The 13476-nt window shown below is 63.7% G+C and overlaps 3 protein-coding genes across 5 annotated transcripts in view; 1 reads left to right on the top strand and 2 right to left on the bottom strand.

Moving 5' to 3' along the window:
* Positions 1 to 3229, bottom strand: part of LOC140254573 (natural resistance-associated macrophage protein 1-like) — a 7395-nt gene extending 4166 nt beyond the window's left edge. The window contains 9 exon segments of the mRNA XM_072341190.1: positions 1372 to 1452; positions 1455 to 1534; positions 1620 to 1744; positions 1819 to 1989; positions 2078 to 2164; positions 2383 to 2438; positions 2546 to 2746; positions 2824 to 2871; positions 3211 to 3229. Of these exon segments, the coding sequence (XP_072197291.1) occupies positions 1372 to 1452; positions 1455 to 1534; positions 1620 to 1744; positions 1819 to 1989; positions 2078 to 2164; positions 2383 to 2438; positions 2546 to 2746; positions 2824 to 2871; positions 3211 to 3220 (859 nt within the window). The 5' untranslated portion in view covers positions 3221 to 3229.
* A 162-nt stretch (positions 3230 to 3391) lies between these two features.
* Positions 3392 to 13476, bottom strand: PNKD (PNKD metallo-beta-lactamase domain containing). Of its 2 annotated transcripts, XM_072341277.1 has the most exons (10): positions 13348 to 13476; positions 12895 to 13060; positions 5615 to 5730; positions 5417 to 5529; positions 5197 to 5255; positions 4898 to 4990; positions 4589 to 4752; positions 4386 to 4472; positions 4192 to 4307; positions 3392 to 4114 (listed from the first exon to the last, which is right to left on the bottom strand). In XM_072341277.1, exons 1-10 carry the CDS (start codon positions 13373 to 13375, stop codon positions 3938 to 3940), a joined length of 1119 nt encoding a protein of 372 aa, XP_072197378.1. In that variant the 5' UTR covers positions 13376 to 13476; the 3' UTR covers positions 3392 to 3937. The 2 variants fall into 2 exon arrangements, with proteins under 2 accessions (XP_072197378.1, XP_072197377.1); XM_072341276.1 differs by lacking the exons at positions 12895 to 13060; positions 13348 to 13476 and adding an exon at positions 6412 to 6572.
* On the top strand, positions 6927 to 12549 carry TMBIM1 (transmembrane BAX inhibitor motif containing 1). Of its 2 annotated transcripts, none has more exons than XM_072341280.1 (12): positions 6927 to 7071; positions 9831 to 10069; positions 10197 to 10291; positions 10392 to 10456; positions 10584 to 10637; positions 10729 to 10779; positions 10979 to 11018; positions 11167 to 11204; positions 11287 to 11374; positions 11457 to 11552; positions 11637 to 11690; positions 11788 to 12549. In XM_072341280.1, the coding sequence occupies exons 2-12, from the start codon at positions 9859 to 9861 to the stop codon at positions 11929 to 11931; spliced, it is 936 nt and encodes a 311-aa protein (XP_072197381.1). In that variant the 5' UTR covers positions 6927 to 7071; positions 9831 to 9858; the 3' UTR covers positions 11932 to 12549. The 2 variants fall into 2 exon arrangements, with proteins under 2 accessions (XP_072197381.1, XP_072197379.1); XM_072341278.1 differs by lacking the exon at positions 6927 to 7071 and adding an exon at positions 7083 to 7121.

The following is a 13476-nucleotide window of genomic DNA, read 5'->3' as shown; positions in this document are numbered from 1 at the left end:
TTTGGGAGCCCAAAGCAGCCAGATGCCATCTCCAGCACAGATGTCCCTCAAAGCCCTCTCCCCAGCCCAGCTGTCAGCAGCCCCAGAGCCACAGGGAGTGGATGCAGAGGGTAGAGTGTACCCAGCCAAGGTGAGACTCACCTGGCTCCAGTGATGCCATGGCAGGGCTGGATCCAGACATGGTGCTGGGGAACCCCTATCTCTGGGTGCTGCAGCGAGTGCACAGCTCTTATAGCCTCCAGGAAAGGAGGAGGAGGAGGAGGAAGTGCTCCTTCCCCACTTGCCGCAGACCTGGGCTGGGAAAGGGCTTCCCGGGGTGTGGGGGGCTGGGTCTCAGTTCCCCACCCTGTGCGTGGGGCATAGCAACCTCCCTTTCATCTGAGAACACGTATCTGAGGGTGAACATTGTGGCCACGTGTCACCCCCTCAGCATGTGCCAAAGTTCTGCTGCTTGGAGCAGGGAACACGGACAGTTTCCCACAATGGAGGAGTTGCTGACCCTGCTGGAGTAGGGGAAAGGCTAAAGGAGTGGGAGTGAGGAGGAAGCAGCATGCATTGCATTGCACAAGCACATGAGCAGGGCAAAATGCACCCTGGGCTCGGGGTGAAGGGGGGGGGAGGCAGGCATCCGGAGTGTGCTGGGTGCTGTGGTGAGACACCCTCACCCCAAAGACCTGGGAGCTTAGTGTTGGTGTGAATCAGGCTGCACCTCACAAAGTCCCCGTGGCTGTTGTAAGGACCTGGGGGTGACAAGGGACACATGGGGTGGTGGCAGGGCACAGGGCTCTGCTCCATAGTAAGCCCTAGGTACTTCATATCCCAAGGGAAGGCTTTTGTGGGGAAAACAAGCCCTAAACAGCCATGTGGCACTCATAGACAGCTCAGCCTACCAGCCCTTTCCATGCCTCAGCTTCCCCAAACAACACGAGAGAACCGCAGGGGCACTTCTGATACCTTTAATCCCCCTGAGCTGGGGGGCTGGGACAGGAGATGCTGCAGAAGGGGCTGGGGGAGACGGAGGAGGCAAAGCTGGGCCCAGGGGGCTGGTGGCGGGCAAAGGGGGCAAAGAATTCAGCAGCAAAGAGGATGGGGTCAGGGGGCTGGCGGATCAGCAGCGTCTGTAGGAAGTCAGCCAGCAGTGCAAAGAGCTCAGGATGCTGCTGAATGTAGGCGCTGTGGGATGCTTGCAGCTCCTCCTGTGGGGTTGGGGACAGGGTTGTGCCCATGCCAAGCTGGGGGGGGGGGGGGGGGGTGCATGTGTCCTTCCCCAACTTTGCAGAGGGTCTGGAGGTGCTACGCCTCTTCCCAGGGGGAATCCTGCTGGAGAGCAGCATAATCTCATGTCTCTCACCCCCAAGTCCCTCCCCTCACCTTCCTGTCCAGGAACCAGGAGCACAGCTGGGCATCCTCCTCCCAGTCCAGCAGCTGCTTTGGGAAGAGAGGCTGGGGCTCTGCACCTGTGCTGCTAAGAACAGGTGCATCCTGCAGCACTGCAATCACCGGGCAGCCCACCTGCACCTGCCGAGCCAAATGCCTGCAGAAAGGAACCAGTGCTGATTTCCTCCATCCTGGTGCCAAAACCCAAGTCTGTTTCCCCCCCCCCAGAGCTGGCACCATACCCGCTGGGGAGGAGGCTGTGGTGCCACACCATTGGGACACCCTGGGCAGCATGCAGGGCTCTCTCCACCACCAACACCTCCACCTGTGTTGAACCCACCAGCTGCTGCTGCACCCCCAGGGAGCGCTGTAGGGACACAAAGTCACTCTGTGCCCACCTGTCAGCCCTGTGTCCCCCACACGTGCCCCCCAGGGTCTCACGTAGGTGGTGGTGCAGAGGTTGCCCTCCTTGTCGATGGCTGGGAAGATGATGCTGGGGAGCACAGCACGGCGGCACGCCAGCACCCGCAGCAGCAGCAGGCTGGCAGCCTCCCCCAGCAGTCCCCTCAGTGAGGCCCAGCCGTAGGAGAACACCTGGTGCTGCGGCTCTGCCTGTGGGGACACCCCATAGGACGTCCTGCAGGATGCAAAAATTGCTCTCCAGGTAGGAGGAAAGGGTAGGAGGAGGTGGGGATATCACCTCTCCCTCCTGGGTGGTGATGGTGACGGTCATCCCATGTGGTTGCTGCACCATGTGGATCTTCCTCTCCATGGGGTGTGCTCCAAACTGTAGGGAAGCAGAGCCACCCCAACACCCCTCGCAGATGGTGCAGGGGAAGAGGGACCCCAGGGTGCCATAGCCAGGTACAGTGTGGGAAATTCCCATCCCCACTGCCACCCAGGGTAGGGGACCGGCTTGGAGGGATGGCTCAGGTGCACAGGCAGAGGCATCGCCTCAGGACAGAGGGACTAAGGGACATGCCTCCACCACGGCTGCCTGCTCACCTCCAAGCGCTCATGCTGCTCCTGCTCCAGCGTCTCCAGCTGCATAGACACATACCCTGCGGGAGTAGAGCCCTGTGCACCCAGGGACAGGGACGCCGCTGCCCCCAGGGTGCCATCCCAGCCTGTGGGATGGTGACATCCCACTCCAGTGCCCCCAGCTCACCTGTGAGCCTACAGGAATACGGCACGCCATCCAGCAGCCCCTTGGAGCCGGCCTGAAGCAGGAGGCAGCTCCTCACCTGCTGGTCCTCCCGCTCATAGAGCGCGTGTTGGGCCGTCACCCAGAGCTGTCCCTGCGGCTGTCCCCCCCCGGCCACCAGTGCCAGTGTCTCAGCAAACAGGCAGTGCTCCAGCTCCTCCAGCCCTGCACAGGGGTGCTCACTGAGCGGCTCCCCCAGGTGCTGCTCCCCTTGAGGGATGGTGGGGGGGGCTGGCACACACCGATGCCGTTCAGGAACTTAGCAGCCACCTCCATGGGGATGGAGCCTTCTGATGGGAGACAGCAGTGATGGGGGAACTCCTGAGAGCTCTGCCCCCCAAACCTCCATCCCAATGAGGGGCAGCACTGGGGAGCAGCACCCCCAATGCTCCCCCCAGGTGCCCCCAACAGAACCCCATGGGAGAGCACAGCCTCCACCCCTTCCCCTCCCTCCACCCCAAAGTGATGCAGTTCCCCCAAACTCCCCTCAAAGCGTAGCAGCCCCCTCCCCAAACCTTTCTTCTCCCCCCACCCCATAGAAGCCTGGGGTCTTCTCCTCCTAAACCCCCTCCCCCCCCACTCACTCCAATCCTCGGGCTGCCCTCAATATCCTCCCCCCAGCCTCAGACCTGCACCCATCGACCCGAGCTGCCCCCGCCCCCCCTTAGGACGCTCAGCCGTTAGCATAGGAACGGCCCACCCCCACCTCTTAAAGGGGCCACAACCTCACAGCAATTATTCATCTTCTGGGAAGGTGGCAAAGGGGTATTTCCCCAGACACAGAAAAAAAGTGGTTGAGTGGGCACAAATCTGATCCAGACTTTTATTTAGGGGGGGGGGAAAGAGGGGCATCTGGTCCTCAGTACAGCAGTATTACCTGCACACCCCCAGTGCTGTGCCACCCATCCCAGTGTATAGAGGGTGGATAAGGACATGGGGGGAGCTCTAGGGCAACGATGGGCACCCAGGCTTCCTCCCTGCCCCTCCACCCAAAAAGGGAGACACAGCAATGAGGGGAATGGGGGATTCCCTGAGCGCTGGTTGGGTGCTGGGGGGTGAATTGGGGTCTCCCATATAACAGTGGGAGGGAAATAAGGGGAGCCCTTAGTGCTGTTCCTACAGCCCCAGCAGTGGGGCGGGGGGGGGGCACAGACCCCCAGAGGAGGGATTGTGTGGGAAAGGGGGAGCAGGGGGAGGGACCACCTATGAGGTGCACGCATGGGGTGTGTGTATGGGGGGAGTCCATCCTTTCCCTGTATCTCCCAGCAGGATTAAGGAGGAGGAAAATTCACAGCAGAAAAATCACATAGTCCGGAAGGCCCCCACATCCAGAGGAGGGTCACAAAGCGGGGAGGGTCACGAGGTGGCTTTGTACAGGTCCTTCCTCCTGCGCACCTCCCGCAGGACGCGGGCCCGGAAGGCATCGTGGTGCTCCCCGCTGCCCTGCTGCAGCCCCAGCGCCTCCTGCAGCTCCCGGCGGTGCGTGCGCAGGAATGGGTTGTAGGTTCGCTCCTCGCCCAACGTCGAGGGGCACTGTGGGGTAGAGGGCAGAGCTCAGCCACACACCGTCACCCCCACGGTCACAAATAGGGCCGCGGGTGGCTCCTCACCGTGCTCCTCTTCTCCTGCCGCTGCTGCGTGGCCCAGAGCAGCTTCTGCTCCAGCGCAGGGTTGTCCAGCTCCAGCAGGCGGGCGAAGCTCAGGCACTCCAGTGCGTACTCGTGGCCTGGGGGGCAGCACCTCAGCATCACCCCATAGCGATGGAAAGGGGAGATTTGGGGGTTTCAGGGTAGAGGATGCTCACCCGGCCACAGCAGCGTGTCCTCTCCCAAGCCCACGGCTGCATCAAGGGAGGCCAGCATGGTTTCAGGGGAGCCCTCAAACAGCCTTCCTGCAGCCAAACACAGCCATCACTGGGGGAGGGAGGTTCAATTGGGGTGTCCCCTCCTGCAGCCCTTCAGGACTCCAATGCCCAAAACTCAGGCAATATGGGACCGCTGCACTCACCACAGCCAGCCAGGAAGAGCAGGTCCCCGGAGAACAGGCATGGGGGGCCCCCGAAGGGTCCTGCATCCAGCACAAAGGCCGTGTGCCCCACGGTGTGGCCTGGTGTGGCCAGAGCCTCAAAAGTCATGCAGCCCACGCTCAGCTTCTCCCTGTCCCCAACAGGGCTGTGCCAGCAGGGAGGGGGGGCACGGTCACATCCCAAAATGCACAGCACTCTCAAAGCTGCCCCCATAGGGTTCATAACATGCCAGGGTGCTGACGCAGGGGGAGGGTGACCCAGATAGATGGGAGGATGACTGCAGCACTTACTGGGTGAGCTCAGGGATGGCATCGACAGCACTGCCATACACCTTGCAGGAGCCATGCTGCTGGAGCAGCGCCGCGTTCCCTCCGCTGTGGTCCCTGCAGGTGAACAGGTCAGTGCATCCCCAGTGCAGGTGAGGTATGGGGGGTCCCCATCTCAGCAACACTTGGAAATGAGGGGGCTCACAGCCTTTCAACCCCCAGCTGCCCCGCTCCCACAGAAGCAGGTTCTGCTCTGGGATCCCCACACCAACAGGTATCCCCAGCACCCCTGATCACTGTTCAGCTTCCCAGTACCCCCTTACCAGTGTTTGTGTGTGCAGAGTATAGCTTCCAGCATCACCCCCTCCTCTTCGATGGCAGCCTGGCAGGACAGAAATTTGGGTGCATGTGTATGGAGGGGGAACACTCCAGTGCCAGTTCACCTCCAGCTCCCTGTGCACTGTGGGTTACACATTAGGGGCAGATCCACTTCCAACTCCCAGAACACCAAAATACAGCACTGGGGAGAGGGTGAAATCCCACCTGAACAGCCAGTGGGTCAGAGGGGTCGACCACAGCTGCATGGCCAGAGTCCGTGTCAATGACCAGGTAGCTGTAGTTATTGGAGAGCACGGGGATGGGCACGATTTTCACCCCTGAAAAGGACAGACAGACATCAGGGTACGATGAGGACAAGGCTGAAGCCCCCTACCCAAAACAGGGATGGAGCTCAGAACTCACCACGGAAGCGCAGAGGTTGGGACACTGAGTGGCCATGGGGGAAGCGCTCGCGGGCCTTCTTCACCTGCCGCTTGTAGAAGAGGAAGCCAAGGCGTGTGCGGGCATACAGGCTGTACCTGGGGGGGGCACAGGGAGCCCCGACAGGGGATTAAACACGTATCCCTCCCTCACAGCCCCGTATACCCATCTGGGGAAGTCCCACCATCTATCCCCAGCCGTGAGCACGGGACACAGCCCCATCCTGAGGCCGATCCCACACTGAGAGCCGTGATGGGCACTGGGTTCAGGAACTAGGGGACACACATGGCACTGCTGGGCAACAAGGAGAACAAAACAGAAAGGGCTGCAGAAAAGGGAAGCGAAAAGCACTCCCATTCCTATGCCACGTAAGACCAACCGGCGCCGGGCCTGCGGTAGCTCAAACCCCTTCTATTTATACAGGAGGATTTCAGGGCTGGGGACAGATGCCATGAAGGACGTGACGTGCTCGAACCTCCATCTCTACCCCATCCCCATTCGCAAGGAACCTCCCAGGGCCCTACAGCCTGCACCTGCTTATCCTATAAGGCACGGCGGGGGACGCGCCTGGAAGAACGGAGGCGGTGGGTGGAGACCGACACCCGAGGGCCGGCTCCGCTCGGTGGAGCCGGTACAGAACAAAGGGGAGCAGCCGCGGCGGCCCCGCGCCTTCAACCTTTCCGCTCCCCGCGACGGCAGCGGTTCCGACGTTCCCCGCCCGCAGCCTCCCGCTGGGAGAGCCCCGCGGATCCCCTCGCGCCCGGCCGGCCGGCACTCACCCCAGGCGGAAGATGAGCGGCCCGGCCAGCGCCATGAGCGCGGCGGCGGCGCGGCGGGCGATGCGGCGCAGAGCCGGGCAACGGCCGAGCCAGGAGGCGACCCCCAGCCCGCACGCGGCGACCCCGACCGCTACCGCCGCCCGACAGCGCGCCCCCGCCATGCCCCTCGCCCGCCCCCGCGGGGCCCCGCCCCCTTCCCCCGACAGCCAATAGGAGAGCGGCGCGACTCCGGGCCGCGCCCCCTCGCCGTTCCCGCCACTGCGCGCGCCCCCTGCCGGAGGGTTTCCCCCGCGGGACGTCATGGCGGGGCAGGGGGAGGAGGGGGACCCCCGGATGACGCCGGCGCCGGGGTCGGGGTCCCCCGTGGGGGCGGGGAGCGCGCCTTCCTCCCCGCGTGGCTCCGCGGATCCCGGCCATACCGCGGCACCGTGCGGCGTCCCCGTCTCGCCGTCGGTCCCCCGGGGTTGGCGGCGGGACGCTCCGCTCGGCCCCGACCCCACCGCGCCGGGCCCGCCCCGCCTGCCGTGTGGCCGAGCCGTCGCACGGGGGCGCGCCGCGGGGGGGCGGCTCGGGGCGGGGCGGCTGCCGTCCGTCCCTCCGGACCCGCCCCGACCGCCCCGTCCCGGCCGAGCTCCAGCCCCGCGGAGCGGCGCGCAGCAGGTAGGGGAGGCCCGGCGGCCCCCGGCCCTATCCCCGTGCGAGTCCGTGGCGTGAGTGGGGCCGTGGGGAGCGGGGGGGGAGGGCACGGACGGAGTCCCGCGGGTCCTCTCGGGGGTCCCCCGGCTCGGACGGGGTTCCTCAGCTCTCCCAAACCGCTTCCGGCCCCCTGTCTGTCCACCCGCCCCGCCGATGCCCCCCGGCCAAACCCCACTCTATTAACCCACCTTACCCGCCCCCGGATCCTTCCCAGACCCTCTCCGTCCCTCTTCTCTGCCTGTTTCCCCGCCCTCCCTTTTTGCCTTCGAAATCCCCCGACGTCACCCAGGCTGCCCCCCCCACCCCGGCCTTGGAACTCCCTCTGTGTCCCCTTTGCCTTCGCCGGTGCTATTTAGGGTGACACAACCCCCTAGGAGAGCGGAGGGGGGATGTCCCAGGGGCTGGGGGGGGACACCAGTCTCGGGGCTGGAGGTGCTGTCCTCGAGCTGTGGGAACACGCCGTGTTCCCATGGGATTCGTTGCTGTGATGTGTGGTCCCCTCCCTCCTCCTTCCTCTGAGCTTCTCAGAGCGGATGGGAATCTGCTTGGATGTTGGGGGTTAGGCTGGGGGGAGCATCCCTGTGTTCCTCCATCCTTCTCCCCAGTGCTCTGTTTGTGGGCTCTGTGCCCATGTCCCATCCCGGCCATGCTGTCCCCACCGCTGGGTGGGAAGGGGCTGCCAGCGCGTTGCGAGGCAACCTGTGGCTTCAGCTGAACGGGGGCAAAGTCCCAGCCTGCTTGGCGCAGGGACGGCAGTGGGCTGAGGTTCCCAGAGGGACTGTGCTGCTATTGGGAGGGGTGTCCTATGAGGGAGCCCAGTGTTGGACAAGGATGTGTCTGCGTGGTACAGGGTGGGCACTGTGGGGCATGGGGCCAGCTCTCTGCATAGGGACACCTGGGTCGCAGCGGCTTGGGGACAGGAGGTGACAGCTGGCACACACACTCCGTGCCCCTGGGATGGGGCAGAGAGGACCACGGGGCTGAGACCCTGCAAACTCATGTCATGGGTGAGCTGAGCCGGGCAGCAAGCCTGGAGGCATATGGGCATCTGTGCTGTGCTGTACCAAGCTGTGCCGTGCTGTACCAGGCTGTGCCGAACTGCTGCAATTTTCCAAGCTCTTCTAGGAAGGCAGAGCCCTTCCAGGGCTGCTCCACCCTGGGGAAGCCCCAGGGAAAGTGGGGAGTGCTGGTACTCTGCCCTGCTAGGTGCTGCGTGGAGCACCCCGTGTCCCCATCGAGTTGAGATCCCCCCCTCCCCCTGCTGCCTGCAGCTTATCAGTGCTGAGTCACGGTGCCAGGCAGAGCTGTGGGGACCGGGTGGTGGCCACGGGGTCACCGAGCTGGCTGGGATGGCCCCGTGGTCTGGCTGGTGACCACAGGTTTCGGTGCCCTGTTTTGAAAGAGGAAATGGGTCAGGCTTTGGGGTTCTGTGCCCAGAGATGGGTTTTGCCATAAGTGCCACACGGAGGTGACCCCATGGAGGTGACCCTTGTGTATATATCCCATAGAGCGGGGCTATGGGGGGGGGGGGATGGTGGGGTTGAACAGTGCTGGGTGCGGCTGGGACCCGTCGGGCTGGTTCCTTGTGTCTGCTGTGGTTGTGCCTGGGCATTGCTCCTGTTGGAGGCATTCGCATGGGCTCGGTCTCACGGCCACACTGGAGCCTGGGTGGGGGTTATGGAGTACGGGGCGGGCGAGCAGGGGGTGCCAGCATTGAGTGCTTTGGGAGGAACTGCAGAGTGTTGAAAGCGAAACTTTAGGAACCACGTGGATGGATTATTTTGGGCACCACCGTCACCATGATAGGAAACATGACGGCATGGCTGCGGGGCGGGCAACCACCCCTGCTGGGATGGATGGATGGACATTGAGCGCTCCCCCTGGGTGCCCCCCATCCCATCCCACCCAGCGTAACGCTGCTGGCACAGTGCTGCAGGAAGCGCCCGGTCCCACCCAGTTCCCTTGGGGCCAAGTCCTGCTCACGTCATTGCTGCTGCCCTGGGGGGGAACTGGACGAGGGTGGGTGGAGGGTCTCCTGCCAGCGCTGAGGGTGTGGAGCAGGGGCCTGGCAACAGCTCCTGGCAGCGCCATTGTTTTCCTGGCCTTGGTGTTCCTGCCTTTCTCCTCCTCCTTTGCCTCCTGCTCTGGGGGAGTCGGCCCAGTGCTGGCCCTGCTCCCAGCACAGCTGCTGGGGGATCCGCAAGGAGAGAGCTCAGCGTGGGCTCCCAGTGCCCCCACCTCTGCAGTTGTGCCCGATGGGGGTTGGCACCATCCCCGGTCCCAGCACTGTGGTGGTACGTGCTGACCCACAGCCCCGTGCCCAGCTCTGGGCCTCGGCGGTGTTTGTGGGGAGCAACATAGAGTTTCTACCCATGGGATGGTGGCTGGGGGGACAGCGGGGTTGCTGACCTCAGTGATGGCAGGGCCAGCCGCAAAGGTCACGTCCCCAGCGTGCCTTGAGTCACCGCGTGGCCGTGCCCTGCCCACAGCCACTGCCTGACGTCACACCGGGGACTCAGAAGGTGGGAATGTAGGTGGCCCCGGGTTCTATGTGACCTGGTCACCGTGCTTCCCAGCCCTCATTAAGCAGAGGTCACTATTAAAGGGCGGCGTTTGTCGTGCACTCGATGCAGGGCACATTGTGATGACTGTCCCCTGTGTTCCGTGCGTTCCCCATCGTCAGGGGATACGGGAAGGGTGACGTCCTCTGTTCTCCTCTCCAGGTGCCCAGCAGGACAGCTCGCAGCTGGCATGGCACAGCCCAGCGCACCCCCCCCATACGACGACAAGAACCCTCTGTACCCCCCCAGTGCCTACCCCCAGCCCTCCCACTATGCCGGAGGGTACCCACAGCCAGGGGGGTACCCGGCACCTGCGGGGTATGCAGTACCAGGGGGGTACGGGACACCAGGAGGATACCCACAGCCAGGGATGGCCATGCCCACCATGCCCATGCGTTTCGGTAAGCTGGGGAGCTTTGTTTTGGGGTGGGGGCATGGGTGCTGGGGGGTTCCCAGACTGGGGGGTTCTGGGGAGGTTGTCCCGGTGTGCTGTCACATAGGGTGAGCTGTGCTGTCCTTCCCTGGCAGGTGACACCTATGGAGGTGAGGGCATAGGAGGCAGCTCCCCCATCCAGACGGCCGACTGGGATGATAGGAAAGTACGGCACACCTTTATCCGCAAGGTGAGGCTGGGGTGTCAGAGCATCCTTTGTGGGGTGGGGGGGAGGGCACGGGTTGGTGACAGCGGGCTGAGTGCTGACTGCCTGCCACCACCTCCCACAGGTCTATGCCATCATCTCGGTGCAGCTGCTGGTGACAGTGGGGATCATCGCGATGTTCACCTTTGTGTGAGTGAGGTGGTGATGGGGGGGGGGGTCTCACCCCAGGGTCTGGGGGGGAGCGTTTTGATGCTGGGCATAGGGGGACACTGGGGGAGTGTGTGCCAACTTCATGCTTATCCCTGCCACCCCACAGCTCACCTGTCCGCTCTTTTGTCCAGAGGAACACTGCCATCTACTACTCCTCATAGTGAGTATGGGGTCCCTGTCACCCTCTGGGTAAGTGTCACTCCCCCCACTGCCGCTGGGTCCCTTGGGCTGAGCTCTCTGTCTCCCTGCAGCGCTGTATTCCTGGTGACCTACCTGGTGCTGGTCTGCTGCCAGGGCCCCCGGTGAGTGCTGGGGACATGGGGGGGGACGTGGCTGTCTGAGGGGTCCCCTGGGCTTTGAGGGATGGGGACAGTCTGCACTGGTATGGTGCCACCCCAACCCAGGGACGCCACTTGTCCCTGTGGAAGGTGAGACGGGCTTGAGAACATGAGGACGTGGGCACTGATACCATCTCATGCTTCTCAACTCTCTCATCCCCAGGAGACGCTTCCCGTGGAACATCATCCTGCTGAGCATCTTTGTGAGTAGGGGGCCACGGGTTTGGGACTGGGGGGTGACAGCAGGGACGTGTCCCACAGAAGGGATGGTCCCTGCTGAAGAGGCTTGTGGGACTGGCAATCGATCTGCCCCTGCTTTGCTATCACTGACTCAGCCCTTCTGTCCTGCAGACCTTGGCCATGGGCTTCATGACGGGGACCATTGCCAGGTACCCAGTGGGGCTCTGGGAGGGTTGGGGTCTCTGTCTCTGTCTGTGCCTGTGGTGACATTGCTGTCTTCTCTGCCCTCAGCATGTACCAGACTAACGCCGTCCTCATCGCCATGATCATTACTGCCATCGTGGCCATCATTGTCACCATCTTCTGCTTCCAGACCAAGGTGAGGAGGGGGTGTGCCCTGGGGTGGGGATGGGGACATGAGAGTGCCCTCCTGTGACACTTCTCCCCACTCCCCCCCCTAGGTTGACTTTACATCATGTCCGGGGCTCTTCTGTGTGCTGGGCATCGTGGTCATGGTGACAGGGCTCATCACGGTCATCGTTCTCTCCTTCAAATATGTGAGTAGGGGGCTGCAGGGGGCTGCTTTCCCATGGAGACGGAGGGTGGAATGGCTCACGTCCCCACGTTCCCTCCCCATGCAGGTTCCCTGGCTCCACATGCTGTATGCAGCCATCGGGGCTATTGCCTTCACCCTGGTGAGTCGATGCTCCCCCTCCTTGCCCCATGCTGGGGGGGCCATGTGGAGGGATGCAGGGCTCCCCCACCTGACCCCCCCCATGTGTCTGCCCTCAGTTCCTGGCCTACGACACACAGCTGGTGCTGGGCAACAGGAAGAACACACTGAGCCCCGAGGAGTACATCTATGGAGCCCTCACCATCTACACTGACATCATCTACATCTTCACTTTCCTCTTGCAGATTGTGGGTCGAGACTGAGCCCCTGCCTTGGGACCCCTCACCCCTCCTCAAAACGCTTCTTGCTCTCTCTTCCCATTGACCAAGCTGCTCCTCTCCCAGCCCCCCATTTGCCAGCCAGGCTCCTGGAATCCCCATTAGAATACTGCTGGCTGCCACAGCCTGCAGCCCCTCTGCCACCCCACTGTCCCCACGAGGCCATCCACTACCCCAGGGCTCCAAGGGGCTGGGACCAGGGCTGATGCTGGGGCTGTCCCCGTAGGTGGGATGGGTAGAGGTGTTCCCAGCATAGGGGGTGCTCTGCTCGCTTGTAAATAGGCCTTGCAGCTGGTGCCTGTGTACAGTTCCGCTGGGTGCCCTCGGCGCTTCAGCACCCCCGATTGTGGCCTGCAAGAAGGGAAGGGTTCCCTGTGTCCCACACGTGGGCCCTGGGGCTCTCTGGCCCAGGGGGATCGCTGGCAGCCAACGGGACGGTGCTGGGCTCTGCCTTGGGCCTGGGCTCCATTCAGTGCCTTAAACACAACCTCAGCCTTGCCCTGAGCACAGCCAGGCCTGGTAGGCCCCCAGGCCTTATTGGTTCCACTGCAGGCCTGGCCTCGCTCAATTGTTACACGTACTCAATAAAACACTTTAATTTTCCAGCCGTCCCGGTGTGAATCAGGCCGGGCTCTGGGCTGGCAGCGGGGGGAGGGAGGTGTCCCACGTGTGTCCCTGTGGTGCTGGCAGGTCCTGGCTATGTGCCCCGGCGGTACCGCTCGGTCTCGTAGTCACCCACGTTGGCTGCCAGCATCTTTCTGCGGATGTGGAGCTGCTCCAGGCGGTTCTTGTCCACCTCTCTCTTCACCAGGAGGAAGAGGATGATGCCGCACGGCAGCCCGATGGCCCTGGGGACGGAGGGAGGGGACAGAGGCAGGGGACAGCCGTGTCACCGCGTGCCTCGTGGTGCCGAGCCTCCCAGCCCCGAGCACGTGCCTCCCCACTCACCAGGCCACCCCCACCGGCTTCATGGGGTTCTTGCCCTTCTTCCTCGTGGGGATGTACTCCACCCCCTCGGGAAGCTGCCCCGTTGGCTTCGTCGGCACGGGTGTCCCTGCGGGCCGGTGGCAGCTCCGTCGCCCCTCAGCCCCCCGGCTGGCCGCCGCCAGGAGCCCTGCATGGAGAGAGGGCCCATGTATGCGGTGCGGGGACACGCGGGTGGTCCGACTGCACGACCCTGCCACACGCAGGGGGCGTGGCTTAGCCCAGAGGGGGCGTGGCTTAGCCAAAATGGAGGCGTGGTTTGGCCAGGAGGGGGCGTGGCCTGTGGTGCCGCTCCCGCGCTCCTTCCAGCAGTCCCAGTCCCAGTTCCACGCTGTGCGCGCTTTGCCGGGCTGCCCCGCAGTGCAGGCCGTGGAAGATGGCGGCGTGGCACACGCCCGTCCCGCCGCTCGCCCTTACCTCGCAGTCCGCCGAGAGCCGCCGCCATGTTGGGCCGTGCCGGGCTCCCGCTGCATGCCGGGAGCTGCGGTCCGCCTTGCCGGAGCTGGCGGCCGATGGCGCGGCAGGGAAGGGACAGGAAACTGCATT

Source organism: Excalfactoria chinensis, chromosome 7, assembly GCF_039878825.1.
Source record: "Excalfactoria chinensis isolate bCotChi1 chromosome 7, bCotChi1.hap2, whole genome shotgun sequence".
NCBI lineage: Eukaryota > Metazoa > Chordata > Aves > Galliformes > Phasianidae > Excalfactoria > Excalfactoria chinensis.
This window is presented reverse-complemented; position numbering and strand designations above follow the sequence as displayed.